The 23,408-nt window shown below is 36.0% G+C and overlaps 1 protein-coding gene across 2 annotated transcripts in view; it reads left to right on the plus strand.

The window, feature by feature from the left end:
• KCNT2 (potassium sodium-activated channel subfamily T member 2) overlaps positions 1-23,408 on the plus strand; it is a 112,796-nt gene that overhangs the window by 41,839 nt on the left and 47,549 nt on the right. For both annotated transcript variants that reach the window (XM_075156555.1, XM_075156556.1), the window contains exons 9-13: positions 2,319-2,499; positions 4,672-4,836; positions 6,409-6,545; positions 11,060-11,123; positions 19,592-19,700. In XM_075156555.1, coding sequence (XP_075012656.1) covers positions 2,319-2,499; positions 4,672-4,836; positions 6,409-6,545; positions 11,060-11,123; positions 19,592-19,700 — 656 coding nt within the window. The remainder of the gene's footprint in view (positions 1-2,318; positions 2,500-4,671; positions 4,837-6,408; positions 6,546-11,059; positions 11,124-19,591; positions 19,701-23,408) is intronic.

Consider the following 23,408-nt stretch of genomic DNA (forward strand, 5'->3'; position numbering starts at 1 on the left):
CTACCAGCAAGCTATTAAAATTTTTTTTTAAGGTTTTACAAAAAGGACAAAAAGTGAAGAAACAATTCTCCTTCCTTGAAAATGTAAAAAAACCCTAGAGTACCCTAGAGTACATTTTTTTTTTACATTTTAATCCATCCTATCAGATATAAAGGGTAAAATTGACCCTTTTGCATATGCAAACACCAAGCAATTTCACAGGCATCAGCATCAGAAAAAATACATTTCTACCAATGATAGGATCATGCATTATGCTTCAATGCAAATCCATCTGCAGATATTTAACACACTTAGTGGAGTGGTGTGATAGTCCTGTTACATGGGAGCCATATTACTGGCTCAGGGTAATTGCTGCTTTCCTGGCCCTTGTGACCTTAATTCCTGATGTCAAGGTTAGTTGTTTTAGAGATGTACCCGCAAAAGACAACTAAAGAGAAGAAAATGCACCAAAGTGATCAGGAAAAATAACAATGAAGAATTAAAAATCCATCACCATTGTGCTTTTAAAATTACGTATAACTTATGTGAAGAACGATATTAAAATAGCTTCTTTTTCCATACTTGGATGTCTCTGCGGTATACTCCATTATTTCAAATTAATACTGGAAAAGGATTTAGCTGAAAAACTTCCTTGTCTGAGATCAAAAGAAAGCTTCATTAGAATAATTCCTTACAGTCCTTCTGTTAATATTTTCAGGGACAAAATATAATTATCCTTTTTGTCAAAAAAAAAAAATTAAAAAAAAAAAAAAAAAGAAAAAATGGGAACATAGTGAAATTATAGAAGATCTAGATTACAACTCCAGTGAAGAATGTGGGACAAATTGGATAGGAATGTAAAAGTATCAGTTCTGACTGAAGTATGAAACTTATGCAAACAATGGGGAAAAAAAACCCCACCCTTTTTAGAACATTTTGAGATGTGTGAAAACTACAAATGCTGGAACTGTGAAAAGGAAACTGGGAATTTGATCCATATGTTCTGGAAATGCCACTGCCTACAGCTAAATTATTTTTGGAGAACAGAACGGAGAACAGAAGAACAACTGCTAAAGCTGTTATAAACACAGGGTTTCCCTGGTGATGCAGAGATCTTACCATGGCAGATATTAATAAGTGACTATTACCATCTGGATACCATATATGAAGAAATCATCTTTGCTATGTTCTAGAATAATTACTAAGGAATACAATATTATTTATCAATTATCTCTCTAATTCTCTGAGGAGAAATCATTCCGCTTACTCCAAGGGGAAAAAACACTGTTCAGGGTGGCTCACACATTGATTTTCTTCACAGAGGTGAATATAATTTAAAAGCTTGAACTGATCTAAGTAATTCTACTGTATTAGGGAAGATCGTATTTTAAGCTTGGGAAGCTCTTTATCATGGTATATTTTTTCAAAGTGAAATATTTTTAAAAACTGCAACATATGAAATAGCAGTAAGAACTGTGGACAGATTCTGCCTGCTTCTCAAAACCAAAAGCAGATCATGCTGATTACATGCGAAATAATTACCAATTAACTTGGGCTACCATTTACTTGTTCACAGGAATGTGTGGGTGGAAGGAGTGAACTTCATTCTTCCTGCTATCAAAGACAACTAAGCCTTATATTTCTAGTCTGTACTTTTAGCAAGCAGAACCTTCATACCAGTTGGCATCTTGTACTTTCTACCTGAAGGCTGACCCTGGACACTTACTCCTCTGACGATTCGATAGCCTGCAATTCTCACATTCAGTTTATTCTAGACAGTCAGTACCCATTTGTACCAACATTATCCTTCTAGTATGTGACACATACTCATAACTAGATCATGCTAGTAACTCTTGCCACAGAAAGGGATAGAGACCAACATAAAGATTTAAAGAAAGCAGTATTTACATTTTCTTGGCCATACCAGCAAACTCTCCGTGAAAAAGTTAAAAAATGTTTATAAAAAATTCTAAATGGTGGCAACTACATACCATCTGTTTTGTTCTGGTTTAGAAAGGAATTGCATCAATCCATGATGTTCTATATACCACCCCTCCCTCACAACAGCCAGTAAGCAAAACCTAGCAACAAAGTTGTGACTATCATATTGAAATAATCAAAAAATGAGTTTCTTTCATTACAAATGACATTTGAAAATTATATTAATAACACACTTCTGGTTTGATACTAATTTTTACTCCTCTTTGAAAAAATGTCTTTGCTAAGCAATTTATGAATTCTGAAAATACATACCTCTCTGCACATATAATCATCAAAGTTGAACTAACCCTAAGTACAGTTTTTATTTTTCGTGTCTCTATTCATTCTTTTCTACATAGTATTTGTGGAATTCAGCATCTGGAACGAGCAGGAAACAGGTTGACTCTCTTTGACTCCCTTTATTTCTGCATAGTGACATTTTCCACTGTGGGCTTTGGGGATGTTACACCCAAGATATGGCCTTCAAAGCTGCTTGTTGTCATTATGATCTGTGTTGCTCTTGTGGTGTTGCCAATACAGGTAAATACAGATTTTTTGTCTCTTTAAAATTGTTTTTAAAACAAAAGAATAATAACTGAAATAATTTATTGTTACTATTATTATTGCATATAAAATGTCAGAAAAAATAACCATCTTCTATATCTCCTATTCTGTTTTTTTTTCCTTCCTTTTTCCTTGGTCTGTTCTCCTATAGACTAGATTTATGCTAAAAAACAGAGCACTAATAACAGTTTTCAAGTGCTGGTGAAAGCTTTCTGTTCCTGTCATGTACCACATAGCCCTTCCTTCATCCTGAGATATGGGTTTGTTATTAATGGAGCAATTTAAAACAAAACAAAACAAAACAAAACACCAGTAGCCAGCACTTTCTTTATGAGTATAGCATTTCCTCTGCAGGCTCTCCCTGTTTCTAACCTTGGTTCTCTCCACTTCCTCTCTTACTCTTAGAGCTCAGTGCTAACTTGAAAAAAATCTCATTAAATTTGCAACTCAAGCAAACTGGGTTCACAGCTACGTATGTCGGTACACACAGACGCACATAGAGCCGACAGCACAGTTAGGAATTTTTAATGCCTACTTAAGTTTAGGACTTCTAACAGTTTCAACAGGAAAAGGCCGATTTATGAAAATCCAAGTATTTCAAGGAGTCAATCAGTTTCATTAAATCTGTACCAAACATTTCGCAGCTCATTAGGGGAGGCTTGATGACGGAAACCCTGAGATTACATGGGAAGCCCTGCCAATATGTTAACTGTTCCACACTTGGTGATTGCCCAGACCTCATGCCACAAAAAGGGGATGTGGGGTGACATTGTGCAAGTTTATGAAAGCTTAGAGTAGACCTGCTAGATCATGAAGCTCCAAAGTTTCTCACACAGCCATAGTTTCCAGACTCTGCTTTGATAGCGAACTAAAGCTGGCTGACTGTGAGCAGAGAACCCTGGGGGAGGTTGGAAGCTCAAGCTTTCAGTGTTAATTTTCTTGTAATTATTTGAACATTTTAATTATACCTAAATATTTAATGTCTGCACACACCGACATATGCACAATTATATTCCCACTCAGTGGAAATTTAGTGAAATATATATTCTATTGAAAACTAAAATACACTTTGTTTAAGAAATTTGGAATTTCCTAGGAAATAGAAATTTCATCGTTCAGGTAGTTCTGATACACGCTTCAGGCACAAAAGCTCTGCATTACCAGTCCAAGGAATCTACTGCCCTTTCACATAGATTTACCTATTATTAGCTACTTTATTTTATAGCTTTGTAGTGATAATGGGGCTTCATATAGGTTTCCATACACAGTATGTGGGAGGCATTCTCTCCTGAGCTTTTGTTCTGCTATGATATGAAATCAATTATTATTCACGATTCAGTCTCTCCATCAGTTGAATGTGGATGAAAAAAAGCAGCTATCACGCAGATATATAGTCAAATTGAGCTCAGTATTAAATGCGTATTACTTACAAGAAGCTTGAAATGGTGTTTGTATGTTTTATTACAGATTGTTACAACAGCACTGATTGTTACAGTATTCTCTTTAGTCTAAAGGATTCAGACTAGTAGAGCAATGTTTACTGTTAGCCTGCATATATTGTTCAGCTGGCAAAGGCAAATTTGCTGTATTAACAGCTGCTGTGTATTGAAGTTGTATTTAAATTTAGAAGACAGATAAGAGAGTATACAAAAGGTCACCTTCAGAAAATTATAAAATCTGAGAAGTGTTATTGCCCAAACTACGTGAAATGGTGCTTCTATCCAAGTATTTATACTCACAGTATAAACTTAAGTGTGTGAAAATTTAACCTCTCATTTGAGGGAAGCATTTACGTCACATGGCACTGGAAAAAGAGAGCTTAGAGGTATAAAATACATAAAGGAAATAAGGTACAACCTTCATTCTTTTCTAAAATCTTGAGATTTACTGTAATCTCATGATATTTTAATGGATTTACCCTGCTATTTGTGTGTGGTAGAGACTGGCTCTACTGCCATGTTTTTCAATCAGCCTATTATTCATCTCACCCACTTACTAGAGAACTTTTTACAATGAAAAAGACATTGTGAGCTAAGGACATCTTTTCATAGAGGCATGAGATGAACGATGCAACATTGTTAAGTCATGATATGGTTGTACTGCACATTTGCTTGTCTATATTTCACTGATAATTGGCATCTCTTGCAGTTTGAACAGCTGGCATATTTGTGGATGGAGAGACAAAAGTCCGGTGGTAACTACAGTCGACACAGAGCTCAGACAGAAAAACATGTTGTACTGTGTGTTAGCTCTCTGAAGATTGACTTACTTATGGATTTCTTAAATGAATTCTATGCTCACCCCAGATTGCAGGTACTTATAGTGAAAAAAAAAGAAAATAAACTCAAACCACTGATTTTTTGCAGGCAGCCTTCTGAAATGGTCTTTAATTTGTAAAACTGAATTTGGGAATAGCTGACTAATTGGGAATCTATAATTGCAATAAGAAGCTGAGATACAGTATGGAGACATTAATTTTAAATTGAGGTAAATAGACCAAATAGATAGAATTACTGTCTTGTTGAATTATGCCAGTCCTTTTAGAAACAGATAGATATTTCCATGCAAATTCCTTATATACCCCAAAATAGAAAATAAATGAAAACTACTCAAATTATTTTTTTCTTTTGTTTTGGGAATGGATCCAAAACTCCTCAAAAGTCGAAGCCTCTTTTGGTTTTCGCATTTTGCTTTGTTTTTTTGCCAGTGTTAGGAAGATTAGATCCTTTTAGAATTGTTGAAATTAAGAAATAAACAGGCGTACTTTAAAGGACAAAGACCTTGAGAGATTACACACAAGAGATTTTCTTAGTGTACGCGTATTCCCTAGCTAATGCAAACAGATGTCATATGACTTGTTTTGATCATATAAAAGCTTATTTATATGAGATAGCAATTTGGATTCATTATCATTAGTTTTGCTACACACCATTTCTTTTACTAAATCTTCTTTATGTCTTTTACTAAGTTACCTGTGGTACCATGCTTTATTAACTAGTGCAAAAAAAATAACAAAAATACAATCCTCAAATTGCTGAGCAGCAATCTGACAAATCCCAAATCCAAAATATTCCCCAGAATAATTAGCTAGTAAGAGGCATAAGCAAATGCACGAAGAAATCCAGTTCTTTATAGATGCAAACACAAATTGAAATCCAAAATTTAGTTAACTAGCCTGAAGAATGAGTCAGGCTCTGTGATACACCAGAGCTAAAGAAGAAGAATCCTAATACTACCTATGTAGCCTAAAAGAGCTTATATACATTCCTTTCATGATTGAAACGGGAAGCTGGAGGATACAGATGATGCGCTGGATCCAATGCACTAAGCTTTCTGCAAAAGTCTGTGTATGCTAATGAAGACTTCTATGTCAAGCCTGTCCTAAGCTCTCAGTCTCTCCTCTCACATTCCATTTCTCTCTCCTTTTCATATGTACACACATGTATACTTCAGAGCAACCTTACTTTTCCTAACAAGGACTGTCTGTAGCACAGGAAACAGAGTTTGTATCTGCCCATTAATGTAGAGGAAAAAATTGGGGGGAAGACAATTCCATTTCAATTGTTGAAAACTTCCTACGTTTTCCTACAGAAATGTAAATTGTCTCTAAAAAAAATTATGCTCATATGGAAACAAAAATGTTTCTAAAGGGACTTTAGTTGCCACCCTGGAGTCTTTTGTGAGCAGTTGACAACTGTCCAGCCATTTTTATTAAAAAATTCAATATTTTGGACACATGTTTTCAAATAACTTTTGTCAATGAAATTTGAGAATTATCAGAGACATTTTTGACATCCTGAGTCTTTGTTGACTCATTGTCTAGCAACGATAAATGGTAACATAAAAAAAAAATAACATGACTATTCCCCTGTATGTTTTTGACAGGACTATTACGTCGTTATTTTGTGTCCTACTGAGATGGATGCTCAGGTCCGAAGGGTGTTACAAATCCCAATGTGGTCCCAAAGAGTTATCTATCTGCAAGGCTCAGCACTAAAAGATCAAGACCTATTGAGAGCTAAGTAGGCAAATATTGACCAATATTGTTTTTTATTTTTGTTTCACTCATACTCTTTGATAAATAAGTTTGACAAACAACAAAAGCTGTGTTAGAAGGAAAGCATATGTATTTAGAAAGCAAGGCTCTTTGATATAATTTGTTTTTCTTAATATCTGAATTTTTTCAAGGAACAAATATTTGTAAGCTCTTTCATTTGACCAAATTTTTCTTCACTGTCTTTTCTGTCTCAGTTTTTAAAGGTATTGAAACAGAGTGCCTGTGATTTCTTCTGAAAAAGCATCACAGAAAATTCCAAAACTGCCAGATATTTTTTTCTGTTCCTTGAGCAAAGATGGTAAATGTGATGATAGTTCTCCTGACCAACTGAAGGGGGGAAAAAGTAAACAAAAATAATTACCACCCTTTGAACCCATTGCACAGTTTTGTTTTCTTCCTAAGTTCAGCCTGATAGTATAAGCAATAACTCTACTATACCTCCACATACTCTTCTTTCAGGGCCTTCCCTTACCACGTACTTCCACCACTTCTAAAAATCCTCTCTGACAGTTAATAGTGAATGACATTAATCAAAATACATCAAACACAGTTCCTCAACCCCCCCCCCCCCCACCATTGCTCAATCATTTGAAGGTGTGAAGGAATTCACAGTGGAATTCATGTAGGAGGATCATCTCTTTAAACTCTCTAAAGAGACAGAAAGGTGATTCTTAGCAAATAACTGATTTAACTTATCTGCATTGCTCTTTATAAGAACTTATTCAGCAACTAATATAGATATCTAAAATTAAGCCAATACCTGTCTGAGTATTTGTGTCATTCAGCCTTCTTTACCTCAGGGGAGCTATTTCCAAGAATCTAATCTGTGAGAAGTCTAGTGAGCAGTGTCATCTTCTCAGATTTCTGCCACTGAACAAACAACTACTTCTATATTGGTTTAAAATTTGACGATACAATAAAGCTTTCTTCAGGATTAGGAATTTTCTTTGACAGAGAGGTTCCTTTTTTAGCTTTCTTGCTGATTTCAAGAAGGAATTCATGTGGGGATTTAGCTGGCATTTGTTCTACACATTAGGAGAAGAAAAATTAGGGTGTTCCCTAAAGATAATCTTCAATTTCACTTATAACAACCTGGTGGTAGTCAACTGTGGAACTGTGCTTTTTCCTGCAGAACATGTAATTGAACATACCTGTCATAGAATAATTTTCAACCTCTCCTGAGGGAAGAAGCATAGTGGGAATTTAATGGAACATTTAATATGAAATATAACCCAGTACCCAAGACGTTTGCTGTATTTCTTTTTAATGAGAAAATGTACTGAGACGATAACAAGGCACATGATAAACTTCTTATAATAAATAAAGTAATGGTTACCAACAACAACAAAATAATCAAGAAGTGTCTCATTATCAAAATTTTTACATATATTATATGTGAAATGCAATGTCAAAATAACACGTTTAAGGTCACACCAAAAAGTAAAGGAATACCAAAAGTTGGCTGACTGCAAAAGTAGTAAATAGTCAGTTAGCTAAAGACTGTATTTTTTCTTTATATGCCCTAGTAAACAATTTGACTTTACAAAAGTGATACTTATTCTTCCTTCCTACCTTTGAGAGCTTGACTTGGCAAATTTTTGGTGTTCTCTGAACAGTGTTCACGTGCCCAGCTTTAACAAAAAAAAACCAGAACGAATTCTGTCATGAGGTATCACGCTGATATGTATATTGTTCATCAGCATGACTGGAAACTTTATAGCTACTTCAGCATTTGAAACAACACAGTAACTGATTAAAACAGCTCTCATTCTCCATGTAGACTAGGACTAGAAAGTGAACAACACTACCGTGCTTGATTTTTTTCCCTACAGCTTTCTCCCATGTTCTGTCATGACCTCAAATATTTTTTCTCTCTCCTTCCACTTTCTTTAGTGAACCATCACAAATCTTAATCCTCTTGATGTCCACTCTTTTTCTTTACCTTATACTTTTTCCTTTCACAAATTTCTCTTCTACATATATATATATATATAAAGTCCCTTCAATTTCTGCCATCCTCAAGCAGTGGAACTATTGGGGATTTTTGTCTCTGATTCAGTTTTCTGGCACATAAAAATGGTGTTATTGACAAAGCTTTTTCAGTTGTTAGGACATTAATAACACTTCTCTCATAAGGATACTCTGGGTTTAATAAACGCTTTTAACATAGATACTATTAGTGTTTCTGTTGTCTAAATTCGTGACATTCATAGATGTTAATCTCAGGTTATTATCCTTGTCATCTGTGGCTGAAGTGATTCAAGAAGCTACAAAAAACATTGGGGAAAGGTGAATATGTTCACATGAGGTTTCATTTCCTTATGAAATCATCTATATATACTGTCAATCCCAGTTACCTTATCAGCTCTCATCAAAATCTCATCTAATTTCACTGAATTTTCTTTCCTATAACTTTGTTAAAGACCTTATCTTTCCAATTCTGCTCCCATGCTTAGCTGAAACTACTGATACAGCTCTCATGATTTCTTCCTCAGAAGTGGCCTCCTGTCCTAACTTCTTCTCCACATCAGATGCATTTGACATTGCTATTTTGGATATATTAATTTGCCTTTGTTACAATGATTTTTCCATTTCAAGTACTTTTATCTTTTGACGCTTCCCCTGTTTTCCTGCTGCTAGCTGCCTATGGGAAATCTACAATGACCCGACTTTATCCCTCTCTTTTCTTTATACTTTCTCTGAATGATCTCACACAAAACACACAAATTTAATCTCTATTTCTATAGTCAAAAACTAAAAGGTTGGCCAAGTTATCTGACATCTCATTATGGATATCTATTCATCAACTTTAGTTTAGTTGCAGACAGTTGTAAATTGATCTTAATTTTTGCTACCAAAATAAAACCAGTATCCTACTGTGGTTCATCCTACGTAGACTGAACCTGCATCTTGCAAGTGTTTTCTCACACAAGCTCTCATTTTTGCCCCACTTAAAACTATATTTATGTTCTTGACATATATAATCTCAACTTCCTGAACATGTTTTGGAACACTCTGGAAATATTATTTACGTAGTACATCACTTTGCCTCATTGCAGTCCTTCCCTGGCTTACCCTTCTTTATTGCATCAAGGAGTGACCCCTTATTCTCACTTAGCCTGCAACTCTCCCAGTTCTTACTGAGAGGTAACCTTCTGATAAGTGTATAATGCTATGCTCTTTCACACATACAACAGATTAACATTCAAGACCCATTGTGATTTCACCTGTGCTGTCCTTTCAATCTAGGATGAGTTTCTCAGAAACATCTGTAAAGTAATCCCAGTATTCTCCATCGGTTCTCTGCTCTGATATCTAGTGAGACCACTTTCTACCATGATAGTTTTTATACTCAGGTATTGTCACACTGTTTCTTCCTGTTTCCCATGTTTGCATATACTTTTGTTGTCCTTTGTCACGTCGCTTAGAGCTCATATGGCAAGGACTTTTTTATTTTGCGTTTGTACAGTACCTAGAAGAATGGGCTCTCAGCCTAATGGCCCAATGGCCTAAACAATTGCTAACAACCACCAATTCCATTTTCTAGCAGTAGCGAGACCAAAGATTTAGGAATCTCAGATCCCATTCCAGACCCCAGAATGGAGTTGCTGTAATGAGCAGTGAATTGCCTGTTCATTTTCCCCAGCTTCTGTCTCACTTTTCCCCTTCCCATGAAACCCATTCTGATCATCCTGTTTCTCTTTGCCCAGGAAGTCCTGTATTCCCAAGGAGGTCAAGCAAGTCCCTATTTCTTTACTTCCGTGTACCAGTAAGTGAAGTAGTATTCACTGGAGAAGGATATCAAGATTTGAGGCAAGAGAGGAAAAGCAAACTTTCATGAAACCTTCAATTAGACAGTTTTTCTCTGCACTTCCACCACTACTCTTTATTATTACATGACCAGTTGTACCCACTAGAGAACAATTAGGCATTAAAAGTTCTCAAAGAGACCATGAACTGAAAATAGTTAATTCATTTAATGCATGTATACACAGAAATGTTTGTTATTTATCCCTAATGCATTATTCTACTACATCTACCCATCTTTCTTCTATCACTAGGCAAGTCTATACTAAATTATCTGCCCCCTGTCATTCATTCTTATCAATAATAACTTGTTATCATAACATATCATACCCTTACACACTATGCAGACTGGTGCTATTTATTCACTTTTATACTCACGGCAGATAAATATTTATTTTGCAAATTAAGTGTTTTTGAGGCCACCCTGCTTTTATTACTTTGGCACAGCTTCTACTGGCACCAGGGAAAGAAAGTTTCCCAGAACCTAGTCAAGAAGTACTAGTACACTGTGAGTTAGTGCACAAAGTGACTGCTGCTGGTGTTTGGATAATGCATGAGAACAGATAGATTAAACTTTCTCTGTATTCTGTTTCTCGAAGCCCACAAGTCTATAAACTGTGAAACACATAAGTATTTTGTTGGTATGTAACAGGCTTGTCTCCCCTCTTCTAGAATGGATGATGCTGAAGCTTGTTTTATTCTGAGTAGCCGCTGTGAGGTGGACCGGACAGCAGCTGTAAGTTTTGAAGAAATAACTAAGAATGAATGCGCATGCTGTTTATACTGTTACTGCCCTTATTCTCTCTCAGGGACTGAGACTTCTTCTGCGAATACAAGATTAAAATTAGCTGATTTAGACAGAGATTTTGCATGTGGGATGAACTACTTGTCTCAGTTAAGATAATGAAAAGTTTCTATTGGATTCTCTAAGGCCAGGATTTCAAAAATTTATGAAACATGATCTAATAGCTCATTTCACATAACATATCTACTTCTGCTTTTTTAGAAAATAAATTACAGACCGACCTACCTACCAAAGAAGTTAGGATTTTACAGCACATTTTAGTTATACATTGAACTTTTTTTTTTAAATCTAAGAATTTATACATTGTTATAGGACTTAAAAAAAAAATTAAAAAGTACTGTAAGAATACAGTACTTTAAAAAAACAATTTTCATGCTGAATAAAGTAAATTTTTATGAGTTCTCTCCTTTTTTATGGAACAATGGCAGAATACCATATAAGCACTACCATGGTACCTTATAGGTATATAGATACTTGGTCACTAATCACTCCAAAAGGTAGTACTCTGTCAAAGGAGTTTTATTGAAATTACTTGGACTAATACCAGAGTGTTTGCTCTAGATATCCAATTCAAAGAGTTATATTTATTAAATCAGAAAAGAGGTATCTATCAACTGACTGGTATTTCCATTCAGAACTACTGAAGTATTGAATTCAACCTTATAAATTAATTTGTGACTAGTACCAAATAATCAATACGTCTGAGAGTATTTGACCATTTTTCACATTGGCTAATTTTAAATGTGAAAAATGATAAGATTCTTTAAATAAGTTACTATAGTTTTGCCCATGCTACTAGTTATTTGCAGTCAGATAGGTTACTGTCCACAAAGGAAGACTGCTAATACAAGTCACTACTCAGCATATCTGTCATAAAAGAATAAAACTATTTTAATATGAACTAGAACTCTTCAAACCAATGAAATTACCTACTGATCACAAATATCCAGGAAAAAAGTCCACTGAAGAAGGATTTATGAACACAACTTTAAATTCTTCACCACTAGCTGCATGCTAAATTATTGCACACTTGCCTCTATTCAGTTCGATCTTGAACTCCAAAGCAAGATCAGAATAAGTCCGAATATTCACAAAGTTAAATTAAGATGCTTACAAATTGCCTAACAAGATCAAACTAGTGTTTATAATTCGGTAATTATGTTTTAAGCTATCTCAACTAAAAAATACTGTTTTGCTGCTACATTATAAGAAATAGCAATTGTTTTTCTAAATGTTAAAAACAGATACAGTAAAACATGGGAAATGAGGGCTTTGCATTATGTATGTAGTATTTCTTAATATATTCTCTATCACTTGCTACAATTACTTCATCTGCCATCAAAACTTAGTTGTTTCCATACCTACACATACGGTTTATCAGAGAAGGAAGAACAAAAAAAGCAACATAAGCTGTAGCTAGAAAGAAGAAAGGATTGTTTCCTTGCTAGGCAAATGAGCCCCCAGAAGCAAATTTTATCAAAAATGACTTAGTTTTTTGTAGACTATCAACATGCTGTAAAAAATACTTTATTCAAAGCTAAAGACCCTGTGCTGGACCCATCACTTGCAGAAAGCCACTGAACTCCCTAAGAAATAAATCTGTGCTCCTACTATAATATTCAAACTTACTGAACTAAGAGCTTTTAATTTGATTAATCAGCAATAGACTCCTGAAAACACACTAGCGAAAGCCACTGAATTGGCAGCAAGTAATCCTGGAGTAGTCAAGTAAGGCAAGCACTCAGAATGTACTGTTTGGAAGTGACAGAGGTGCTAGGGTATTTAAGGATAAGAACAAGCAACAGTTCTTGCAAATACCTGGGAAAATACCAATAACTTCTGTGAGACTTAAAAATATCAAAAAGCCAAACTGCCTTGCCTAAATTAGCCATGAAGTTCAGAATAAATCAGCTACAACATCTCATTTCACAAAATAAACTTGACAGTTGTGAAATGGTTAGAAATGAGAAATCCCATACAAGCAGAGCATGTGATTTACATTGCACTTGGTAGGTTTATGCAGCTTTAAGGACACCTGCACCAACAAAGGATTCCCTTAGAGATAAGCTGTTCGTCTCTGCTCATAACCTCTCCAGAATTTATACAAAGAAAGGGCAATTTTCAACTCTGCTGAAGTCTCCTACAGGGCAGACAGCGGACTCTACGTGGAGCTCATGGAGCTTCCATTCATTCTGGCCAGCACTATCTGGTTTCGGTTTCAGAGTTGTGGCCAGCTACAACTCTCTCCAGGCAGCCTTTCTGCCCTCAGGGACAGTGTGCCCCAGGAAATACCAAAATGGTACGTGGCACATTTCAGCTTCCAGTACAGACTATTATCAAATCTCATGTATCATTGTATCTGGAGCACACAAACAGGCAAATCTTACCAGAGGCACAATCCTGTTACCTTCCTCTGGGACAGAATGCCCAGAGTGAAGGGTAATGCCCAGGGTGACTGGCTGGCTAGTCATAATGGCGCAGTATCTCAACTGTAGCAGTGATACTCTGAGGGTCAATGTCATCTGAAGTTTTTAAACAAGGTGTCATCTCTCTCTGTTATTGTTGCTCAGATTTCCTTTTCACAGGGAATGCAATTATTTATACTACAAGTAGAAAATAGGACAGCTGTTTTGGGTTTTTTTATTTTGTTTTATTTTACTGCCCCCTAGAGCTCTGAATTGAAATGGATTTAATCTCCTATGCTGTTCCAGCTCTATCACTACTAAGAACTTCAGTAATGTAGTACATTTGTTACAGTTTGTCACTGGGCTGAAGGAAGTTCAGTTGTCATCCCAGTATCAATCTTTATAATTACAACTGATTTTTTCCCCCTCCTGTTCTTGAGAAGCTCACAAACTGTTAGGAGTGCCTTGGATCCTCCCCTACATCTGACAGCTGTCAAAATAAAAGTTAACAGATGCATTGAGGAGGTTCCCGACCAGAACAGCTGTTGTTACTCCTGTGCTTTTTCGAAGTCCGTGAGTGTTTTTATCTCCCCAGCTACAGTCTTCAGTAGAGGATCTACTCATTTTTTATGGATACCTCTGGCTGTTCATTGCTTGCTATTTCGTTAGTTAATAAGTTTTAGTGCCAAAGTCGGTGTTGCTTCTAATCCATGGATCACAACTATAGCTCAGAAGAAAAGTACAATAACAGGTGACATACAGTTACTTCATAAAAATTTTCAGTTGCTTCCTTTTTCGCTTGGAGGAGTAGGAACTTCAGCAGTCAGACCAAGAATTTGTCAGCTTTCCAAAGTCTCCTACCAGAAACTTTCTCTTCTCTGGCAAGACAAAGCTGTGCCAAATTTTGTTCTATCAAATGCTATTTTGACATCTCAGACCAAGATGTAAGCTGCTTATCTGCTATAGCAAGCAGGACAGACATCTGTTTCACTTCTGGAGGATGCGACTCTTGAAGAGTTCAAGTTGTACTTAAGTCTGGATGACAATTTTTTTTTTCTTTGATTGGTGGGTATAGAACAGTAGTCTGTGCCACACCATGAAGTTAGCCAGTGACTTCAGTGGGCTGCCTACATCAAATTGCTCCACAAAACTAAGGTGCCTGAAAACAGTACATCTGCTCTTTTAACCCAGAAGTCTTTTTTGATTTATCCTATAGATAACTCATTAATAGGCTATATAAATATATGAAAGACCACTTCTACTGCTGACAGCTTTGTTCTGATGCTTTCTGAAAATTCAGAGGTGGTTGAGTTTAAGCGTGCACCTTTTTTTTTCCCCTTCCGTTAATCAAATTCTGTGACACTACTATATCGGTAATCTAAGTTACGCTGCCTTAATAACATCACAAGATGGATGCATTGCATGGGAAGATATAACTAATTTATCAAGTCATCCGTGGCAAGAAAAAATTAAATTAATAGAAATATTTTAAAATATATATCTTAAATCAAGCCCTGCTTTCAGTTCTGATGATTTAAATTTTTGTTACACCCACTTTAAAACTTACAGCTTTTGATACATGAACTTAATGTGAATAGAAGCATAATTTTGTTTCAGTTATCTCTGTTTGTAGTATGTACATATATACCTCCTTTGTATGGGGGAGAAATGTGAACATTTCTTAAAGTCACTGCAATATAGTATAGAAATTGCTACATACGTAAAACAGAGAGCCACCAGTACTATATGAAGAGACTGAATCTAAGAAATCACTTAAAGCGCCTATCTGTATTTTCATTTCTCTCCCCTGGAGTGCTTCTCCAGAGTGGAACTGGGGAGAGTAACTGAGTGAAAAAAACATGGAAACCCAAATAACCAGCTTTTGTACACAAACACATGTATATACCAAATGAAAAGAGAGAAAATGAAACAATAATTCAAGGTTATTATATTAACAGTACATACACACTGAGTTGATCTTATGAAGCTATATAGGGCATTTAAGTATCCATTTTATATATATTACATATTTGCTTCTTCAAAAAAAGTGTTAGCAAATGGAAAGCAATACATATTTTGCAGTGTTAAAATTGCAAATGTGCCAAATAATCATCAAGAGATTTTAATTTTAAGGAGTCTTTCCCTTTCCTATACAATTACCTAAAAATATTTTATGTTGAGATTCACGCTTTTAGTTTTACAACACTGACTTCTATGGGTCTAGGTTTGTTCGTTTTTTTTAATAAAATGGTGTCATTTGAATCACTTTGATAAGCATTCTTCATTCTTATTTCTAACAATTCTTACACCTTCTGACAAAACCAGGCTTTTTAGACAAAATAATTAAAAAAAAAAAACAAAAAACAAAGAAAACAACATTGAGAACTAAAAAGGAAGAGTAAACTTAGTCTGAAATGTACAACCAAAATTGTATTTACTGGTACAGTTTTGGTTTATCACAGTAAATTTAATCTTAGCTTATATATGTAATACTCAAGAATGAAAAAAATAATTCACCTAAATTTCATTGAATATAAGCTCTATTTCTATGCATGTGGCATACAGGAAATGGCCTTTTCTCACTACTTTTGCAAGCCAATGTGGTCTATGAATGATTGCTATGGAAAGGAAGGGAGGAAACTGGTAATGTCAAACCCTGTGCAGTGAAGCCACACCATCACTGCAAGTGACTCTGAACACGTTTCCCTGACACGTTTTGCATAAAAAGATTAGGTAACATCTTCAACAACACAGGTTTTTCAAATCTGTCCCAAATCTCCTCCCAAGCCACTTAATCATCCTATAGTATACTTGTATGACTGCCATCTATCCCATTACCCAGCCATTTGCTACTTCTAAGGTGTGTTGGCATTTCATTCCCTTAAGACAAAACAGCAAAAAACCCTTAAATTCAAGAAAACATCTAAATACAAAAAAAAAAAAACCTTAAATACACAAAACCCCCTTAAATACAAAAAAAAAAACCCAAATAAAAAAAAAGAACCCTAAATACAAAAAAACCCCACCCCACACTAAATCCAAAAAACCCCCCAAATCCAAAAAAAAAAACCCCTAAGGAAGATAAGTCATCATATGCTATAGAAAAAGTGAAGAAAAAGTGACTACATACAAAGAAAGCTTATAGCAGGGTACATCCAAGTTCTGAAATCTCCTAAATAGGCACAACAATCCTACATCTATGAAACTGTTAATAAGAAAAACGTGAAATAATGTATTTTACCATCCTCAAAAGGTCTTCCTCTTACGACTCCATTCTAGTATTTCTAGAAGAAAGAGTACTTGCTAACATCTCAATTGACATTAAAATATTATAGTTTGAAAATGTCAATTACACTCTGTTCAAGGCAGAGATTTTCCCCTGTGTTCATAAGTCTGAAAGCTTATCTTATTGCTGATGCTGCAAACAATGAATCATTCTTTATATTTTATCTTTTAATACCACCAATTTCATGAGTAGGCAAGGCATTTCAACCCAAGTATTCCAACAATACTTGAAATTTAATACATATTTTGCATTATTCCTATGTCCACTGGAGTCTTCATGTCACAACCTGTCATCCATTCTTGGAATTGTTAAGTACCTCTCTACATCAGATTGCTCACTCTGTCCCGCTCTCAGGTGAGTATCCTTACAGGCATTTTAGACAGGACTCTGTTTACAGAGGCTTTGTCCAGCTGTGAAGTTGCAGTAGTTGTCTCTGTTAACTTCTGCCTACATGCAGCTCTCAAATATTCCTTTTTAGTTCTGAAATAAATAAAAACTGATGGCTGATACACTGAAATTAGCTGTATTTCATGAAATTCAATATATGAATGTATTATCACATACTTTATCTTTATGGGATAGCAGTATTCATCCTGCAGTTAACTCACTCTTGACACGCGGTACAAGTACAAAAACTAATAGACTGGGAAATCTCTTGGAAGCCTTTGGTCAGTAGCTGGCTAAATTCTGACGTCAGTTATGCTAATGTTTTAGTTGCACAGAAAGGTAGATCTGTTTTTAATTGAGCTGATATTTTTTAGAATTATCCACAATTTAAAACTCTTACTTCCTCATGTCCTCATTTAATGTTATTTAAATTCTGAGTCTCTTTGGAAGGACATATCTAATACATCATTCTTGATGAATTAGACATGACTTATCACTACCATCTAAGTTTTCACACAGTTCTTCCACATCCAAATGCTACCTCTTCCAAATTATATGATCCACAACACTTGCAGAAAGATAGGAGAGGGACAAAATACGTTATTAGTAGAAGATTTCTGGAAACAAACCCTCTATTCTGCATTCCAACAAATAGATTTTATTATATTAGGATCATAGGATAACGGAGGTTGAAAGGAAGCTCAGGAGATCTCTAGTCTGACTGGAGTCAGTTATGAACACAGACCACGTTGCTCAGGGTTTTATCTAGGTTGGAGTGAAAGTATCAAAGGGTGGACACAGCATAGCCTTTCTGCACAACCTGTTCCACTGCCTGACTGTCTTCATGGGGAAAAGGTTTCTCCTTATATTCAACCTGAATCTCCCTTTTCAACTTACATCCACTGTCTCTTGTCTTCCAACCATGCGTTACTCTGCAGACCCTGGCTCCATCTGCTCAATAGCCATCCCGTAGACACTGGGGGTTGCTGTTAGGTCCCCCTGAAGCCGTCTCTTCTGCAGGCTGAACAAGCTCCATTCCCTCAGCCTCTCCTCACAGGGCCTCTGCTTCTGCCCCTGACCATCTTGGTGGCCCTCTGCTGAACTCAGTCCAGCTTATACATGCCTTTGCTCTATTGAGGGCCTGCAAACTGAATGCAGCATCTAGATTCAATCTAACTTGTGCTGAGTAGAGGGGGATAATCACTGCCCTCTAACTATTCGCTGTGCTCCTGTTAAAACAGTCCAGGATGCTGTCAGCCTCCTCTGCTGCCAGGGCACACTGCCAGCCCATGCTCAGCTCACTCTCTGCCAGGACTCCCAGGTCTTTTCCAGCAGAGCTGCTGCCTAGCCAGTCAGCCCCCAGCCTCTGCCAATGCAGGTGGTTACTCAGTCCCAGTGCTCTTGCTGAATTTCACGAGGTTCTTGTCAGCCCATTCCTCCATCTTATCTTGGTCCAACTGAATGGCAGTCCTGCCCTCAAGTGTTTTGACTGTTCCCTCCAGTTTGGTATCGTCTGCAAACCTGATGAGTGTGCACTCTTTCACTACTCCTCCAAGTCATGGATAAAGATGTTTAACAGAACAGGTTCCAGTGCAGATCCCTGTGACGCTCCACTTGCCCCAGGTCTCTGGGTAGGGTACATGCCATTTACCACTGCCCTAAGACTCCAATCATCTAACCAGCATTTTACTCATATAGTTTTCCACTCATCCAGATTGTAATGCCTGAACATGGAAATGAGAATACTGTCTTGAGACACAGCGTTCATGTGCCCAGAGGTATAGCTCCCCAGATCATCCTTTTGTTTGAAGATGGGTGAAACTATTAATTTTTCTGCCATTGTTGGAGACCTCCCCCAGTCTCCACAACCTTTCAAACATAAGAAAGCAACCTACAAGGCGATTGGCCTGCTCTCTCTGCACCCATCTCATCCTGTGGGTTTGTATGGGTTGAGTTCTCTGGAGTAATCCCTGTCTAAAATCATCCATTGCTGGCGATTCTCCTCCTGCTTGAAGTCTGTCTCAAAAGCAGAGTCCTGAGAGACCTTGCTGGTGAACACAGAGTACCCCAGCCTTGTCTGTGTCTGCAGAATTACTGGATTGTCTGTTTATCCTTATATGTATTTATGTATTTAAATATATGTAATATACATAATATGTAATACTACTTATATAATGTGTACGTAAACATCCACACCAGCTGGTGTTATATAGTTTTAAAATGAGTTTTCTTCAATGGAGTCAGTCTGACAAGAGGTTCTTTTTCTAATGTAACATGGTTATTTGTATTTGATTGTCATCACCTCATACTCTTTATTTTAGGATCATCAAACCATTTTAAGAGCATGGGCAGTTAAAGACTTTGCTCCAAATTGTCCTTTATATGTCCAAATACTGAAACCTGAGAATAAATTCCACATCAAGTTTGCAGGTAAGTGTAAGATTTCAGCCATTTGAAACACTTGTTAGTATTTGGCGGTTTGTTTCATAAACACACAAGCAAAGGGAGATTCCCTAGACATATTTACTGGTTAGAAGCAGATTAAGAGTGCAGTATTGCAAAATAACATTGGCTGTAAATATCCTAGCAATAGTACAACGTCATGTTTTACATTAAAGTCCTATTTATAAGCACTTTTAAGGATTGTTACTTTCTTACGTTACATAATACATAGAGTAGAATTATTTGATATATAACACATTGTTACTCCTTAATTATAGATCCAGGTAGGTTTCCAGCTTGATATATCCATGTCTTTAAATCATTTCTGTCTACTAAAACATACTGTTACTAAGGGGTATATGAGATCTGCTCAGAAAAGGCCAAATTTTAACCAACATCAATTGAAAAAAAAAAATCTTCCCATCGGACTGGTTTTTTTCCTAAGTGGTATGAGAAACATTATTTTAATTACTTTCAAATATTTTGGAAGGAGACACATAATTTAATTCTATACCCAGTAAAATGCGTGTCTTAGAAACTATGGCAAAAAATGCGAAACGATGTTAAGAAATCCAAACAAATCCTCTCTTATAAGAAGAGCTACCAGCTTTAATTTGACAAACTGTTTCTCTGCACTATGTAGGTAGGTCTCTCTTTCTCTCTCTGTCTATATATGTATGCGTGTGTGTGTTTATATATGTACATACAGACATACATATGCTCATGTGCAAAAACACGCAAATATTTTATAATGAACTCATTTTGCCTGTCTTTGGAAAAATATCTCTATGAAGTAGAAGCAAAGCTTTCCTTTTCAACTGTAATTTTGAAAATTCAGTTTTCTTGAAGGATATTCTAGGGAAGAAAAGATTGCTGATTCATGAAAAATTCAAAAAAACTCTGTGGAAAAATATTAGTCTTCTCCATCATCCCATAACGTGATGAAGAAGTAAATTCCAGTGCAGAACAATTCAAGAGCAACAGTTAAAGCTGTAATTTTAAAAGCTACTGAATTTACCACTGGGTTGGAAAGAAGGAAAAAAGCATCAATAGCAGTTCTGAAGTTATAAAAGTGTAATCTCAAACTATGAGATGGCACAGCAGGGAATAAGGCTCATGCTGTGACAAGAATGATGGTGCTTTTTCATCTTCCCCTTAAAACCACACAGCACAAACATAATCTCTTTTCCCTAGCCATGGCCACTTTCTTTATCAGTAACTGTGTTAATTTGTTGTTCCTAATAGTATTTTTAAGAGAGTTTCATTATTCTTAATGGCTTGTCTCTGTAGGAGCTTATGTATAACTAGACTTGCAAAACAGAGGTAATTTTTTATATCTAAGTCTCAGATTGAGAATTTGGACCTTTTTTTTTTAAAAAAAGCAAACAACAACCACCTCTTTTTGTAATATTTCCTTCAATGAGCTTAACCTATCTGGTATCTTACTGCCTTCATTTATGTTCTGTAGTTTTTCAAGGGCTTGAGGAGACCTTATATATTCTTTGTCTCATTAGCCCCCTCTAATATTAATTATAGTAGTACTGTATTGTAAGTCTAAATATTTATATAGGACCTTACATCCCAAAAGAATTTCACATGGATCATAGGGTCGCTGCATCCATTTCCATACACTCTCCCCGCACAACAGTAAAAGCAGAGAATTACAAGCCTTCCTTCAAGATTAACTTAATCTTACTCATATAAAGCACGTATAAAGGAAATTTTTAAGGCAGTTTTAAATTCGGCAAGTTTACAAACATGGTATAAACATCACCTCTGGATGCTTACCTACTGCAAATGGTTAGACCACTGAGAGTCATGAGAACAACATTTGTTTGCATACATTTTCCTGAGAGGAGTCTACTTTGGTTATTAATCTCATCCAACTCTTCTTCATTCTGAAATATGTACCCAGTGGGGGCTGCAGACTGTAGCTCTGTCCAGAGTGCTTATGAATAAAATTTGTCATGACCATACGGAACATTTTTCTAAGTGCTTTTCCTATTATGATTCAGAACTATAAGGTAGTAAAATGACTCCTTCTGGAGGTTTCCCAAAACAATATTGTGCATTTTTATGAACCTGAAATATTCAGTAATAGGATTTCTTCAATTTTTTTTTCTTTACACGCAAGTTTAGAGGCTATAACTGTCAAAAAGAAAGTTTTTTAATTTAGAAAAAATACAACCAAAGAGTTCCGGAAAGTTCCCCTAAGAAAAGTTTAACTTTTAACTACATTAAAAAGTTATAAAACACTAGAAGCCCAGTTTCTCAGCAGCTTATATTAGGCTGACCAGTCGTCCTAGATTGCATGAGACAGTCTGAAATTTAGACCCTGTCTGCATTTTCCCGTTGAATAGCATCCTGCTGACTTTCTGCCTTAGGCTTCAGAAACACTATATAGGACAAGTAATAGTTGTAATTTATTCCCATCTGGTAGACAAGACTTTTACATTCTTCCTCTCTTTAATGAGAGTACGAGAACTTATTTTTGTCATCAGAGCAGGAGAATGAAGACACTTTGCACAGGGTAATATGGCCTGTCAGAAAGGCAGGTTTCCTGTCTTTTCACCTGATGCCAGACATGCACCCTTGCATCCTGCGTTTTCTCTGTTATTTTTTTACAGTGGAGTTTAACTACTTTGTTTAAAACGGTAACTTAGACTTATATTAATAGAGTGGAAATATTTCTCTGTGCTTGAATATGATTCTCCAGTGGAATCTGAAAAGCACAGGGCATAAGTGTTTGTCCCAGCAAATTCCTTTGCAAGTTCAAGGTGTGAACACTCTATAAATATACAGTCACTCTAACATGACAGTTATCAGATGGTCAAGGAAACACTGTATCGCCATTGTTAAGAGTCTTATGTCTTAAGCTGAAATGCTTTGAGATAACTCTTTAGTAATTTCCAATATACAAATGCCTTGACATGCCCCATTTTTCTCTCAGTAATAGTGCATTTCCCTTCACTGGCAGTTACATACGGTTTTCTTAATCTTCCTGCTTTTCCTCCAAACACACAGGGCTGCAAAAGGCTATGTACCCTTAATGCATGCATCTGGCCTTGCGTTTCAGCACAAACATGAAATAAAGTGAAGATTGTCCACAGCAGAGCAATATATTTATGCAATTCAGAGACTGGAGTAAATTGCATATTTTCTGAGTTGAACTTACAACTTTTACATATTTGCTAGAAAATAAATTAATGACCTTCACCCTTGGATATTCAGAAATTATGTATAATCACAATTTCAGGAACTGGGGATACATTTTGACATTCTCTATTTATTCAAAATGCACCAATAAATTAGCACAGTTTGGTGAAGTCTGACGTTAAACCTTGAGTAGTTTATTCGAAAGGAGCATAGTCCAGATTTACTGAAATGGATTTTTCAGTGGATGATTAATCTATCCAATTAAGATAAAAATAACCTAGAGATAATGGATGGGCATTTTTCTCTATCTGGTCTTGTAGTAATCATGTTAACTTATCAAATTGACAAAAGTAAGGTTTCTCAGAATAATTGTCAGGTCTAGGAAATTCTTACCACATGGCTGATGCTGCAGGCATAAATCAGTATTTTGAGTATGTTTTATCTTCAAGAACACTACAGAAGTCATAACTCACTGCACTGCATTACTACATCTATTTGAGACAGACTTAGGAACAAATTTTCTGTCAAAATATGTTTTCA

Source organism: Calonectris borealis, chromosome 8, assembly GCF_964195595.1.
Source record: "Calonectris borealis chromosome 8, bCalBor7.hap1.2, whole genome shotgun sequence".
NCBI classification, from domain to species: Eukaryota; Metazoa; Chordata; class Aves; order Procellariiformes; family Procellariidae; genus Calonectris; species Calonectris borealis.